The 15,962-nt window shown below is 33.8% G+C and overlaps 1 protein-coding gene across 11 annotated transcripts in view; it reads left to right on the top strand.

Moving 5' to 3' along the window:
- The window catches only part of MTA3 (metastasis associated 1 family member 3), a 168,115-nt gene that overhangs the window by 100,022 nt on the left and 52,131 nt on the right, over window positions 1–15,962 (top strand). For all 11 annotated transcript variants that reach the window (XR_001459810.3, XR_012059083.1, XM_006211455.4 and 8 more), the window contains 3 exons: window positions 1,676–1,793; window positions 11,045–11,147; window positions 13,828–13,927. Coding sequence is in view for 9 of the 11 variants with exons in the window: in XM_006211455.4 (XP_006211517.2) it covers window positions 1,676–1,793; window positions 11,045–11,147; window positions 13,828–13,927 (321 nt within the window). In the remaining 2 variants the exon portion in view is untranslated. The remainder of the gene's footprint in view (window positions 1–1,675; window positions 1,794–11,044; window positions 11,148–13,827; window positions 13,928–15,962) is intronic.

Here is a 15,962-nt window from a genome sequence, read left to right as displayed (position 1 = left end):
TTTATTGAAGGGAGGAAATTCTTGTAAACAGAGTATTCCATATTTTGCAGTTTTTTGTGATTTTTATTGTTTGTATCGTGGGGAAAATATTTTACTATTAATAATATTTCAGTGTTGGGGGAGAGTATAGCTCAGTGGTAGAGCATGCACGAGGTCCTGGGTTCAATCCCCAGTACCTCCATTAAAAAAAAAAAGATAATATTTCAGTGTTTAACCTTTATGGTTTCATGGTAAAAGTTTCCAAAAAGTTTTATTACATGTATTTTTTTTAAGAATTAAAGGGACATATTTTCTTTTTAAAAAGTATTTTATTGTGCTCAAAAGTGCTGTTCCTTTATCTCGAAGAAAACATTACAGAAGAAGATTGGTACAAACATGTAGAACTACTATCCATATGAAAACCTAATAATGAAAATGAAAGGGAAAATAAATATTCAAGGGAGAAAAAGGTTAATAGTCTTTATAACTTATATGCATGAAATTTAGAAAAGAAAGTAGGGTTTGTTGTCGATTCAACAGAATGATGGATAATAATATGGCAAATGATTATGCTCAGAAATTAGCTTTTGTTCACAGAAGCGGAAATAGAAAGGAAATATTCAACATATTTCAGTATATTTTATTGTATTTGGTTGTTGAGAGTGGATCTTTTTTTAAAAGGTGATATTTTTGCTTTATAATTTGTTAGCAATTTGTATATGCTAAGCACTGTAGTAGATGAAAATTTGCAAAGGTCTGTAGGATTTTTTTTCCTACTCACTTGCTTTTTAACCATGTAGTCCTTTATCAGTCTGCTGTTGGTAGGATTAGGCTCTTCCAGGATGTAATACAGTCATGCAGTAGATGACCCTCAGAACCACAGTGGGAAGAAGGGGCAAGACTTTGCTGGTTCAGATGACCTCCAGTGGTAATGCAGAATCCAGCCAAGGACTGGTGGCTATAGGTCATTTTGCCCATTAGACACAGTAACTAGGGTGTTTGCTCTTAAGGGACCATGGAAAGTTAGGTGGGTGTGCTAGTGGTGGTAGCATGTATACAGTTATGTTTATATGCTTATCTACATACACATAGGAGTGTTTCAGAATTTAAAGAACTGCAAAGTTGTACTTATAGATATTTAATTAAATTGTATACAATGTAACATATTAGTAAACTGCATATAAACTAAGCTCCTCTATAATTTATATAATGTGAGATATATGTGCATTTTAGTATTTTTGATAAAATGTGGGCCAGAAACACTTCAAAACTGAGAGTGCCCGGTATCTGTGGAGGCATCTTTACTGTTTAGTGTGGGCTTTACAGCTTTAAATTTCTTGAGTTCAGGTGTCTTCCTTTGACTTTTGCTTAACTTTGCTAACTTTTAATTTTAGAGTAGTTAATGGTTTTCTGTTAGACTGAAATGGATAATAATGAAACTTCATTATCTACCTTTATTGTTAAGCTATTTGTTTTGCTTTCATTTAATTCTGTACTTTTTTTTAAAATACTGTACTGTTTTATCTGATGACAGTAACATCTTGCTCTCCTTGGAGATTTATTCATTTATTCACCAAAATGAAGTTTTATAGTCTCTGAAGTTTTATGGTTTCATTATTGTGACACTGGATTTATTACTTTATAAAAAGTAGAAGGAATTACATGTACCTAGATATTTTTTGTCTTTTTTCCCCAGGATACCTTTTTCTACTCATTGGTCTATGACCCCTCAGTGAAAACACTATTAGCTGACAAAGGTGAAATCAGAGTGGGACCTAGATATCAAGCAGACATTCCGGAAATGCTCTTAGAAGGTATGTTTTTCTTTGGGTTTTCAAGTCCTATGAAAACAAAGGTACTTTAAAACTCAAATATTATTTTCTTCATATGGAAGAAGCAACTTTCAGGCTAAAGTTTAAAAGTTAGGGCCTCTTCCAATTTTAGACATATAGCAAACAGCAATGAAAAGTAATTTATTTGATCAGTTATTCTTTTTTGACTTTATAATTTTGTGAGTTTTCTAGCTGTATTTTTCTTTCAAATACATCTTTAAGAATGTTTTAGTGCTGTTGAACTTGTGACATGCTCATGCCTTGGGATCCTGAATGCCCTCCTGTCATCATTCTGAGGTAGCCATGGAATCTGGTGAACAGTTAGGTTTTGTTGGGGATGTTGGCTGGTCTGAATAGTTTATATACCAGAGAGATTCAAAGCTTTGCATTTTAAGAACAGGTCTTCCTAGCAAGACTTAATTTTTCCTTCTCCTGCCCTAACTGTATACTTAAAACCTTCATTTTCTGATTTCAAAAGTGAAACATTCTTACTGTTAAAAAATGAAACACAAAATACAGAAATGTGTAATATAGAAAACAAACACCATCCCCTTGCCTTGATTCCAAACCCCCATTTAATTACTATTATTATTTAGGGTATTGTTTTTGTGCTTTTTTGGAAGTGTAGATTTTACACAAAGATGAAAGAATAATAGGTGATTTAATTTTGGGAGGGGTGTAGTTAGTACTTATTTATTTATTTTTAGAGGTGGTACTGGGGATTAAACCCAGGACCTTGTGTATGGTAAGCATGCGCTCTACCGCTTGAGCTATACCCTCCCTCTAGGGTATTGTTTTTGGTACATGCTCTGGCTCATAATCCTTTCAGTCTTTGTGCAGTTCCAGGTTGCATATGTTATTCTGCAGCTGCTGCTTTCAATTGGTCGTGTATCTTTAGCATCTTTCCCCATTAGTAGAGTGATTTTATTTTTTTTGGTGACTAATAGTTCTTAAGTCTGCATGGATGTACCATAATTTCCTTTTCTAGGACCCTATATTAATTTTTGTGTGAGAGAGCCAGATGCCTCCAATAGAGTATTAGGGAATTTCTCCCTCTCGTGTCCCCCGACTCTCATTTTGTTATATTATTGTCTTGGATTTTTGGTTTTTCTTTGCTGCTGCTGCTGTTGTGTTAACTTTTAAAAGTTGAGATTATGCTTTCCTTAGTTACCTTTAGTTTTTCTGTAAATTCCTTGTATATTTTCTATTTGCTTATTTATCTGTATAGGTGTTGACAAGAATACTTTGTTTATCTTTAATAAACGAAGTATTTGTCCTTTGTCTTCAAGTATTGCACATACTGCCTCTTCATTTTTAAAAAGTTAATAATGATTTTAAATTTAACTCATTTATTTTTGTTATATAAAAATTTAGAATTTTTGTCATACAGAAGTTTAGAATTTATTAGTCTTTTCCCTTAAGGTTTTTATAATTTGCATTCTTTACCTTGCCTTACTCATAGGAAATGTATACAGAAAAGTTAAATCAACTCAGGATAGAGTTTGTGAACCATAAGGCACACTGGTCGGTTGTCATTGTCAGTGGTGGGTAGGTGGGGTGCCTGTGAATAATACCAGGCTGCATATGTCTTCATTTTAGTGAACTTAATACCAGGAAAGGTCAATCAATAATGACTAAGTTTTGAGAACAGAATGTGGTATCTACACTCAACTGTGTTGTGTTTAGAAGTTTTTATGAATAGTTTGTAAGTAGTTAATCAGTTCATTATAGGCTGACAGATCACATTTATTGGCATTGTGATCTGTGCAAGTCGACTTGTCTTCCAGAAATAATTTTGGATGTTTATACAATTGTTAACGTTTGATCTTAGACTTGTATCACTGCATCTAAGTGTTCACTATGTATTTGTTATTTTTAAAAACACTTCATTTAAAAAATTTATAAATAGTGCTACAATGAGTACCCTTTAAATAATGGATAATTTTATATTCTGGATATAACTGGAAAATAAGTTCCTGGAAGTGGAATTTCTAAGTCATAAGAAATGCATGTTTGTAATTTTATTCAAATTGCCAGTTGTCTTCCAAGTAATCATTTACAGGTGGGGTTTTTCCTTGTTTTTTTATTAAGGTGTAATTTGTATGTAGTACATTTCACCCTTTTTTGTGTACAGTACAATGAGTTTTTGACAAATGTTTATGCTCCTGTTGAGATAGTTCAGCAAGTCCTTCTGTGCACAGTCCAAAAGCCAGGAATGTCCCTAGTGTTCATGTGTGTGTGGCACTTGACCCGCGATATCCCCCAATCAGGCCTTTGTTACTCCTCCCTGAACTCTGATCGTTACTTTTTTCAAACTATGTGGACTGTGTTGTTCATGTAATCTTTGGTGCTATTTTAATTATTTGATTTTTAAAATTTTGGACTGCGTGAGTTGTTGATGGTGTGGTTCTCTCTTGACCACTGAGCATAAACTTCGGTGTATAGAAAGCCTAGAAATTTTGTAGTATTGTTCATGTAAAGATAAAATGCTGAACCAAGTAATAAAATTGGGATGTTTCAAGTGCCAGTGGCAGAAAAATCATATGATGGAAACCCGCGAGTTCTCATTTATCTGAAAAATTATGTACTTGTGATATTAAGCCTTGAAAACATGAAGTTGATTAGAGTGTTGTAATTTGGAAAGCATATCTACCTAGCTTAGAATTTTAAAAATTAATTTAAGGAACAAAATCATACATAAAATGAAATAATTTATTCTATAGTTCTTTTCAGTAACAATTTGAAATTTCTAAGGGTAAGAACCTTGAAGTGGTTCTTGTAGGTTAAAGCAATTATTAACACCTTGTGGCATTTGAGGAGTTATACCAGTTATCTGACAACGGTATTCTTTGTATTCAGAAAATGTACCTAAATATTCATTAATGTAATAGATCTTATAGTTTATTAACAAATATTAATTGCTCTTAACATTGTTTCTCCTGGTAGTCCTCAGGATGAGTGGTTTACAAACTTTATTTAGGCAGTAGAACCCTTTCTTATTATACATATGACCTTAAATAAGAGAAGTCACATTGTGGATGAGGTGGAAGAGAAAGCCCCACTGAGTCTCATGAGGTACCCTATTGAGCCTTAGGATTTAAAGAACCCTAGGGGTGCTGTTCAGTACTCCGCATCTCTTAGAATGCTGTCTCTTTAAAATACAGTCAACATCTCCAAATAAACCTTGCAGCTAGAAGTGCTTGTGATGAAGTCCCTTTGTAGCAATAGTGTAACAAAGGGGCTCCACTATTTTCCCTTTCTTTTCCCAGGTTTTAAATCTGAAAGTTTATTTTATTGCAAATGATATGAATTGTGGTAGAAAAATGCAACTATACTGGAAACAAAAGTAGTAGTCCCTCAGATCTTCCCTTCTAGCCCACTATTAACTGCTGTTATTAATTTAACATGTTCTCCCAGACTGTTTGTTACATAAATCTGTAGAGAGAGATCCACGAAATTATGTTTTATGCAGTATTCCATCGTGTGATGGATCCAAGTTTATTTTATGTAGCTCTTATATATTTAATGGTAGGGCAAGTTTTCCCTCCTTGTTCTTAAAAAATTTCTTTGTCGAGGAGGGTCTCTCTCATAGATTTTTTTTCTTACTGTTGAAATTTATCAATTTGTCACTTTCTTCCTTTCCAGATTTCATTAGGATTCTGATGGAAATTGTATTAATGCTATGTATTGCTTTGGGAAGTGACTGATTAATTTTATAGCGTTGAGCAGTACGTGGGTCTGCTTCTGAGGTTTCTGTTCTATTCCACTGGTCTATCTGTTCATGCTCTAGTTAAACTCTGCTTTAATTATAGCGGCTTTGTAAGTGTATGTTAATATTTGGTAAGGCTAGTTTCTCTCTTATTTCCAAGCTTGACTAAAACCAGAAGAAAAAAACCTTCCTTCCTATTTTTTTTTGAGTTGCAGTTAATTTTTAAGTTAATTTAGGGAGAATAGATATTTTGATGATTTTTGAAACGTCCTATCCAGACACAAGGAATTCTTTCTCTTCGTTCAAGGCCACTTTTGGGTCTTGTGGAAGCTTTTGTTTGTTTTGTTCTATTTTAATAGTGATTTTATATATTTCTTACTAAGTTTATAACTTGTTAGCTTTATTCGTAGGTATTCATCTTTAACAATGAAAAACACCATAGTTTTCATCACAAATGAAGAAGTCATTTTGAACTCTTTAATTCAGCTTTAAAGCATTTAGCATATCCAGAATGTTTCTTTTCACTTGTATCAGGCAACTAGCTAGATGAAAGATTTAAAGAACCCGTCTTTACTCCCTAATTAGTGTATTTTCAGGGGAGCAGGAGTAGGGTGGCAAATAGGTACACCAGCAGTTAAACCAGACTTGAAAGACATAGACGTTGCCATTATAAAGCTTTCATACATGCAGCTTGTACCAGTTTTTAGGGAAATTAAATAGTAGAAAACACCATGTTCAAGAACAGATATTTAGGGCTTGATGCAGTCTGTGCTTACTAACCCTTTTGATACTCTTGAGTGGGTACGTTTAGACCAGTGGCCAGATTCCAATTTGCATTGGCATGAGTTGTAGAACCTGAATTAATATCCTGAGTAGGTGGAAGCATCAGCTCCATGCCAGAACATATCACAGGCTTGCTTTCTTTGTGAACGTGTCCTGATGAATTCTAAGACATCGATGTGGCATTTGTCTTGCTGGTGAAAATTTTTCTTTTTTGTGGCTTTAGAATTTTAAATTTTGTTTATGGCTACCCACCGTGTAACAAACTGTTGAGATCTTGAAAGCTCAGCATATAGTTTGCAAAGGAAGGTAAAGGTTTCTTTTGAGATTTTAAATCTTTATTGAGTTTGAGTAAACCACCTAGAGAATTTTCCGTAGAAAAAAGACGTCATATGTAGTAAGTTTCGCATTATTATTTAGCTGTACTGTAACACTGGAATTTTAAGAAATAAATCATTTACATGTTAAGTTAAACTTTGTTAACTGTTTAAAGTATTATAATAGCATTAAATTATTAAACTAAAATAACTTTGGATTCACAGTCTTGGGTAAAAACTGGCTGTATTATGTTTCAGCTGAGTAACATTGGGAAAACTAACCCCTCCAAGTTCCCATTTCTTTCTCTTTAAAAAGGGAATAGTGATGTGTGTGCATACATGATAGAGTTGTGATGATCAAATGAAGTAATTTTTATAAAGCATTTAGCACAGAGTCCAGAGCTCAGTGTTAGCTACTACAGTTGCTTCTCCCCTGGCCACCACTGTCTACTGTTACTAATTAAGTAACACTTGTCTGTAGTTGGGAATTTAGGATGCATCTGTCTTTGAAAGTTAAAGAATTCAATTAGTAGTCCCTTTGGCTACAGTACATGCTCTTTAAACTTGAATTACTTCACATGCAGTCAATAGATAGAAAGATGTCAGTGTAGTGTGGAAATTACGTCAGTTCATCTGAGACTTTTCTAAGCAGTTATTCTCACAGATGAAGAGTGTTTACAGAAAAAAAAAAAAAAGGAGGCAATTCTACAGAAGTGCTTTCCTCCAGTGGAGGTAGTGGCCTCAAAATCTGTGGCACTTTGACTGCGTTAAAACTATATGGGGCATATTAGAGTTACAAATGAAAGGATGAAATATATTTTCCTCAGTGTTTTAAAAAAAAACCCTGCACACTATATTCTATTTTTAATTTTGTTGAAACTGTACACAATGACCTACATCTCAGTGGAGGAAGCATGAGATCAGGGTTTAAGGAGATAAAGGATTGACTGACCTTTGTACTTGGTATAAATGTCAGTGGAGATTTAACTGTGTTGGTATTTTTATTATGATTGTTGTGCTCTGTGTGTGTGTGTTCTTATTACCAAGTTCATAGGTTTTAAAAGTTCTGTCTTATTTTTTCCATAACCCTTATTGTTTTTAAGTGTATAATTTTGCAGAATGTGTTTTCTACAATATGGTGACTATTAATTAACTTAAAAACATCAGATTATGATAAGTTAATGTAAGCAGGTATTGGTTGCAACCATGTAAGAACAGTAATTCTTAACCCAGAGCAGTTTGCCTTCTAGGGAAAGGTAATTATTCTTTCAAGAATTGTATGCTTAGATTTATAGAGATCAATATTTGAATTATTTGACTTTCAAAACTAAATTTTGTTAAATTTATTAAACTACTTGTACAAAAATTATACCCTTAAGATTTTAAAACCTTCTTTTTTCAAGTCATCTTATATTCTCTGAAAGTTTTGTAATTTCTTTATATAAACATTCTTCCAATTTTATTTCATAGTATTTTATATTTTTGTTGCCACAATGAATGATTTTTTTCAAATTTTTTGTTTATTTCTCTTTGGTGGAATGCCATTAAGTTTTATATATTTATTTTAATTGTGCCTTTCTAGTAATTTACTTTTTTTAATTTATTGAGATATAATTATCATATAACACTGTGTAAGTTTAATTTGTTGATTTGATACATTTATGTAATGCAGTTTGATTACCACCATAGCATTAGCTAATACTTCTATCATGTCGTATAATTATTTCTTTTTTGTGGTGGGAACAATTAAGATCTAGTTTCTTATCAAGTTTGAAGTTTATAATAACAGTCTGTAATCACTATGCTGTGTATTAGATCTCCAGAACTTATTTACCTATATAGGTTGTAAGTTTGTAACCTTGAACTACATCTCCCTATTCTCCCCACCCTCCAGGCCCTGGTAACCACCATTCTACTCTGTTTTTATGAGTTTGGATTTTTAAGATTCTACATATAAGTGGTATCAACAGTATTTGTCTCTACTGTTATTCCTTTGATGCATAACGTAAAACATTGCCCAGAACTTTCAGAACATTAATACAAATGGTGATAAATAGCATCTTTGTATGTTTCTGAATTAAGTATAACACAAAAAGTGTAGTATTCTGATGGTTGTTGCGAAGAAAATGAATTGTATTTAAAACAAAGAATATTTCTAGTTGTCCAGTAAAGAATCTGTAGAATGACAGCTCATACAGCCTTAGTTCTTCAGTCTTTAAACAGTGTCATGTGCTGTTAGGGGACTTCTACTACTGAAGAAGTAGTTTGTCATTATTTTCTAGAAATCTTGAAATGTAGCTGAAGGGTTACGGCTAACACATTTAAAATCATTGCTGAATCTACATTTCTTCAAAATTATGAAGAGGAACATATGAAGTAAAGATTAGGATGCTGTACATAGTCATGTAATTAGTTGGTAAGTACATTTTATAGGAATTAACAGATTAGGGAGATCTTCACAGGCTGACTGGGATTCCAGCAGATCGAAATTGCCCAGATTTTCATAAATGGAGGAGGAAAGCGAGGTTATTGCAGTGACTGGGATGAACATGACCCTCAGAGCATAGAATTCATCTTGGTCCAGTCTCTGGCTTATCCCATAGCTCCCAAGACCATTCTAAAGATTGCTGATAGCTTGGTTGAGGATTTAGTTATACATGTTCTGAGTAAGTTTGATCAAGAGCTTCTTGAAAGTTTTTCCTAAAGAAGAAGTGATCAGACTGTGATATAAATGTAATTATATGATGACTCCAAAATGGGAAATTCTCTAGAGTGACTGTTTGAATAGAAAACTTCTGTATTTATTCTTTTGTTCTTATCCCACGATATGGTCTGTGTTTTACGTGTGAGTAGAAATGCATTCAGGAGTGTTTTATTATTTATAGCAAATTTATTTAGGACACTTACACTGAATTCTCTTTCTGTTTTATGCTGTAGAATGTATGGATAGGATTGAAATTTATCAATTTAACTAACTTGAATTTGGAAAGTAAATACCAATTTTATCCATATGTTCTTATGTATAATAGGAGCTTAATACTAAATACCGTCATTGTTTCACTTTGTGTTATTTAAAAATACAGATTTCAAATGTAGATTTATTTTTACCATACTATTATTATATTTCTTTTTTTTACCAGTACTATTTATCTTACTTAAAATATTTTGCTTGAAGATACAGGAAAGTGTAATTGTGTCATTCTCCTTTCTCAAATTTCATGCAGTTGACAAACTTTTGGGTTTATAACTAGTTTTTAAAAATGAACCTAATGTTGAATGTCTTAGCTCATGGTTATATCTCCTTGTGAGACATTCCTAAAACAAAGCATCCTGTATTATCATCCATCTGTCTTTACCTCAGTCCATTTCTTTCTGGTCGTTTCTTTCTGTTAATGCCAGCAGTATCCATGTAGTTCTCAAGACTTGAAATCTACCCACTATATTGTTTGTCACTGACATTCCTAAATCATCTTCTGCTCTCTATTGTCACTGTCAATACCATGTCTCTGTCTTTATCATGTATGTCTGTGGAGCAAATTATTTCATTGCTAAGTGTGAGATGTGACGTTTGGTTCTGGTTTTGTCACTCTTCTGCTAAAAAGGCAAGGGCTTTTCCTTACCTCCAAATAAAAAAATCTGTTCAGAAAATATATCATCAGTGACATTTTCATAACCCACTTCTTTTATTTATTTATTTATTTAGTTAAACTTTTTAAAATTGAGTTATAGTCATTTTACAATGTGTGTCAAATTCCAGTGTAGAGCACAATTTTTCGGTTATACATGAACATACATATATTCATTGTCACATTTTTTTTCGCTGTGAGCTACGTAACCCACTTCTTTAAGCCATCTCTTTTCTTTAGATTCCCTTTAGTGTATTCCTGACAACATGAGCTACTTTTTTATCACATCTTAAAGCCCCATGACTTTGTTCATGTTTTCATTTCTTACTTTAAGTTCTCTACCCCTGCAGGTGCATTCATACCCTTCAATTCTTAGCCACCTCTTGCATGATCTCGTTCCCTAGCTAGCCTGAAATGATTTTTATCTTCAGAATCTTACATCATATATCTATGTGTCTCTGTGACATGTTTCTTTTCGTTTCTATCAGAGCTCTTCATGTGTAAGTTTTATCACAGTTTGAGCTTGCGGCAGGAGCACTTTTTTGTCTTTTAATCTCTTATTGTGAGGTTTGGTGCCTCACGTATACAAATACTCAGGAAAACATGTTAATGGTCAGTTTGATTGTGTCATCATCAGAGCTCACTTTACAGAGTTCTGCATCTACTGCCTGAAAGGATGTATGCAAACCGTGAACATTTACCTTACATTTTTTATGCTGTGGTGATCAGAGTCATCAGTCATACGTGACAATATATATGCCTTGTGAGTAACAACACTCCATTTCCTTTGTTCTCGGACAGGAGAATCCGATGAGAGGGAGCAGTCAAAATTGGAAGTGAAAGTTTGGGACCCAAATAGCCCACTTACAGATCGACAGATTGACCAGTTTTTAGTTGTAGCACGGTGAGTATGGTGCTGTTGAGTCAAGAGATGTCTTTTCTTTTTATAAAGGAATTTCTAGAAAATGTATGTGTTTTTCCTTCAATGTGTTCTACTTTTTTTCATTGGTTGTGTTTTTCTTTTTCTAACTATGTAAGAAAGCCTAATTTATATCACACTACTAAATAATACGATTTATTATCATTAGTTTCTGTTTTAAAAATGAAAAGATTAATTTTTACTGATTAAGAAAAATAAGAAATGCCCCTTGTAAAAACTTAAGCACTACAGAAACATATAAAGAAGAAATTCCACACCTGAAATCCCAGATCTTTAATTAAAATGGTGATCTCCTTTACTCTAGACAGGGATTTTTGAGGGTCATTGGTACCGTGCCCCTCTCATTGCACCGTGCTGAGTGAGGTCTGCTGGTAGGTGAGGGGCTTTCCTTTGAGAGCTCTAAGCCTGGAGGCCTGGCTGACTTGCTTGCCGCTCTGCTGCACCCTCTTTCTTGAGAAAATGAATAAGACAGAAGTTTATTTTTATTTTCCAGTTATAAAAGTAGACGATGTTCACGTGGGAATTGCTGCAAAGCAGAAAATAAAAAAGATGATCATAGCATTGCATTTAATAGAAAAATCTGAAAAAGCCTTAAAGTACATTAGCAAGCAGTTGATGAATGAATTGAGATATACTGAGTAATGGGTTATTACTATACAGCAATGAAAACAAATCAGTCAGGGCTATATGTAGCAAAGGGAGAAATCTCAAAAATAATGTTTAGTGAGGATCCATACAGTATGATCACTGAAAAAAATTTTACAGTATGCAACCAGTGTCTTCACTAATGGGTGTATATATGCATATGCATATTACATATGTATATATGAGTTCTGGGACTAGGTATGGAAGTATTTTAAAAATACTTTTAAAAGTATTTATTTCCTAAAAAAAATGAACCAAACATGGCAGAATATTATTATCTTTTTAATTTATTAATTTATTTTTGTTGAAATATAGCTAAGTTACAGTATTACATTAATTTCAAGTGTACAGCATAGGGATTGAGTATTTTTATAGGTTGTACTCCCTTTAAAGTTATTACAAAATAATGGCTGTATTTCCCTGTGCTGTACAATATATCCTTATTGCTTCAAACATGGCAAAATATTAAAATGAGGTGCATCTGGACATGATTACAAGGGTCTTCACTGTATCCTCTTAATTTTCTGTTGAACAGTTTTCATAATACAAGGGGAAAAAGGGTCTTGGTTCATCCTTAGTACTCACTGTTCATGGTGCCGGTCATCATGGAAGTCATTGGTGGTGGCTAGGCATTCAGACTCCAGAGCCCACACGCCTAGCCACTAAGTTATTGGATGAAGAGACTTGATGTACATTGTTAGGGAGGAGCCAGCCAGTGGAGTAAATGAGACTGAAGATTCAGGAGTAGGAATGAATCACTGGTAGAACTGCTGTCTAGAGACTTCAGAAAATTTACCTGGATTTTGGATTATTTAGTAGATATTGCAGTTTCAGATTTGATTTGTATTTCCTGATTGCCAACGACCATATATGTATTTTCCCCCTTGAAGCCAGCATAAGAAGCACCAAGGAGGTGCACCTAGTGTCTTTGTAAATTTTTGTTTAAAAAAAAAATCTAAATATATATTAAGACCACAGTCAGGTACTACTGCACATCCCACCAGAATGGTTAAAATTTTAGAAACCAATGAGTGCTAAGCATTGGTCAAACAGCCCTACAGAAGGAGTCTTCAGGGCACTGTCACGATGTGTTTTTTGACCTGAATGTTGGTGACATGGATGCACTGACTTTGTGATAACTAGATAGGTGTACAATTTGTACTTTTTGCACATGTGTTATATTTTAATTAAACTGTTTAAAAAGTCTCTTCCTCAGCTAGCAAGTTTAAAATACAGACAAAAAGCAGCAAGTTTTATCTTCATTCCATGCTTTATTTCTTGAAGTTAGGGATCTCAGTATATGGGAAGAGCTTGTAAATCATTAAATAAAAATCAGTATTGTGGTAATTCTTCTTTTTCTTTTTTAATGAAAATCTAGTATAGATTGAGTCCTCAAAGGAGCTTGTTGCTACAGCTGATGATATCTCATCTCAAGGAAAAATGTTTCTAGAATGTCACAATTTGGGCTAGAAAAGCAGTCAGAACTTGCTATGCAGTAATAGTCAAACTCTGCATCTAATTTACTTCTTACTTTTTGAGCACTTTTGGATACCAAATTGTTTACTCCATGGCATTTCATTGTGGATCTTTCCATTCTTTATGCCACACAAGCCACTTTTTCTTAATTTAATTATAATGACCCATATGTATAACATTGGCTTGTCAGTCTTAAATCGTACAGAATATACTTTATCTATACAGCAGTTAAAACAAATCAGTCAGGGCTATATGTAGCAAAGGGAGAAATCTCAAAAATAATGTTTAGTGAGGATTCATACAGTAGGATCACTGACAAAAATTTTACAATGTGCAGCCAGTGTCTTCATTAATGGATGTCAAATCTGATACTTGATTCTTACACATTCGAATGAACTTGTTTGACTTTTACAGTTTTTCATTTGCTACCTAAATGTGTGTGTGTGTGTGTGTGTGTGTGTGTTTAAGATTAAAAAAATAGCAGCACCTTACTCTTTCCTGTTTGCTTTTATGGTTTATCCAGTGCTGTTGGGACATTCGCTCGAGCCCTTGATTGCAGCAGTTCTGTAAGGCAGCCTAGTTTGCATATGAGTGCAGCTGCAGCTTCTCGAGACATCACTCTGGTAAGGTGCTTTTTGAAGTTTGGGGGTTATTATTTCCTCTGCTGTTCGTTTAATATAAAAACCAGTATGACAGTGCTGTAGATGTGAGAGCTTTCTGGCTCTTAGCCCTGCTAACTGTTGGGTTGATTTTGCTTGGCTGATTGGTTAACTGGGGTGTCTCATTCCTAAGTCACCTCTCGTGTTTGTGAGCTAGAACAAGTAAGAATAACTGTTCATGAAGTAGATACAAAATGGTAAAAAAAAAAATAATAATTTGGGGAAAACAGTTCAACTTTCATCTGTTACCACTTTTGTTCTCTTTTAGTGTATGAGATATGTGTACTTAAATATTTGTAGATCATGCCCAGTGCTTTACAATTTTGTTAAGTGAAAGTGACCATCTCTTGAAACCATTGCTATAAGGAATTATTCTGTTGTCATTATTCACTATCAATATTTAAAGTTTTGTGTTCATCACAAAGAGGTTCTGTTTTCTTAAAGTATTTCATTACATTATGATTGCTATCTTCTAAGACTATTTCCTTTTTTCCCTTGATGATCAAATGAGGCTCCCCACATTCAGTTTAATATACCACTGAAGCCTGCTATGGCCAGGCATCAGGCTTGGCTCTTGCTTCTTTCACTGCACCCTCCAGCAAAGTAGACCAGGTTTTTGCCTATGGAAGTTCCTTACTGTACTCAATTGCCACTCCCTTTGAGAGAGGCATGGTAGGATGCTCATTTTACAGGTGAGAAAACTGAGGTTTGGCAAGGTTAAGTTGTTTGACTGATATTCTTTACATATAATAAAAGTTCCCGTTTTGTTTTCTGATGGAATGGAATACAATGATAGGCTTTATTACTTTCTCATTATATTCCAATTTGAAAAGCTTTCCACAAACTATTTATCATGATAATGGAAAAAGTAGTACTGGAATACACACCGAATTTATTTCTTGTGATGCTTTCTTGTATTTTTGTACAATTATAGATAATGATGAAAGCATTAATAGTCTATAGCCATTAGGGAACCCTTTTCTCTGTCCTTCCGCAAAGACCAGAATGTTGTTTGTAGAAGCAACTTTTGTCCTCTTCATTGGTACATTGATATTTTGTATAAAAGTTTTGGGATTTCAAAATAGGTTTTTATTTTGGCTTTTGAGGACTTTTAGAGTCCCAAAGAAGCAAGAGTACGTATGTCATGTTGTAACAGCCTTAAATCCTGTCAACAGATATTTATGTGAACCAAAACTATATGGAATCTAATCACTACCTGTGTATTTTTTCCTGTTCAAAAGATTTTTCCCCCAATTCTTAAACTAATGTACACTTATTATGAAAAAATTGAAAAATAAAGTGCAGCAGCAGCCAAAAAAAGTTTTGTTTTTATAACCCAGAGTGGCATATTCTAACCAGTTTGTTGTTTCCTTTCAGCCACTTTTTGTGCATTGTGAACAATAATACTAGCAAGTTACATAATAGTACAGAGGATAATGCAGTAAAACTCCACATCATGCCACCTGAAGCAAGTGTTAATATTTTCGTTCTTTGGGTTAAACAGATTCTCAACCGTTATATTACTATTAAAGTCTCTAGTATTCTCCCCAGTCCTGTTCCCCATCCTCTGTCTGTACCTCTGACCCTGATCATCCCTGTCCACAGCAAAGGGCAGCCGCTGGAACAAATCTGCTATGCAGCCAGTCTGTGTTTTTTAGTTTTACTATGTATTTGTGTATCCAAAAACAACATAAACATTGTTTTACATGTGTTTAAATTTACTCTCTAACATTTTGCTATTTGCTTATTAGTGAGATGTAGCTATGTTAATAAATAGTACCTAGTTCGCTGGTCACTTGTTTTAACTACTTGGTAATATTGTTATATTCTTTCATAGAATGCTACACCGCATTATTTGTGTATTTTACCAATGAACATCTGGAGTGCTTTAAAAAATGTGTTTCTTTTGCTGTTACCCATAATGCTGCATTGAAAATTCTAACACATGTCCTTTGTGAGCATGTGTGCAAGCTTTCTAGGCTATAACTAGAATTGGAAT

Source organism: Vicugna pacos, chromosome 15 (assembly GCF_048564905.1).
Source record: "Vicugna pacos chromosome 15, VicPac4, whole genome shotgun sequence".
In the NCBI taxonomy this organism is placed as follows: Eukaryota; Metazoa; Chordata; class Mammalia; order Artiodactyla; family Camelidae; genus Vicugna; species Vicugna pacos.
This window is presented reverse-complemented; position numbering and strand designations above follow the sequence as displayed.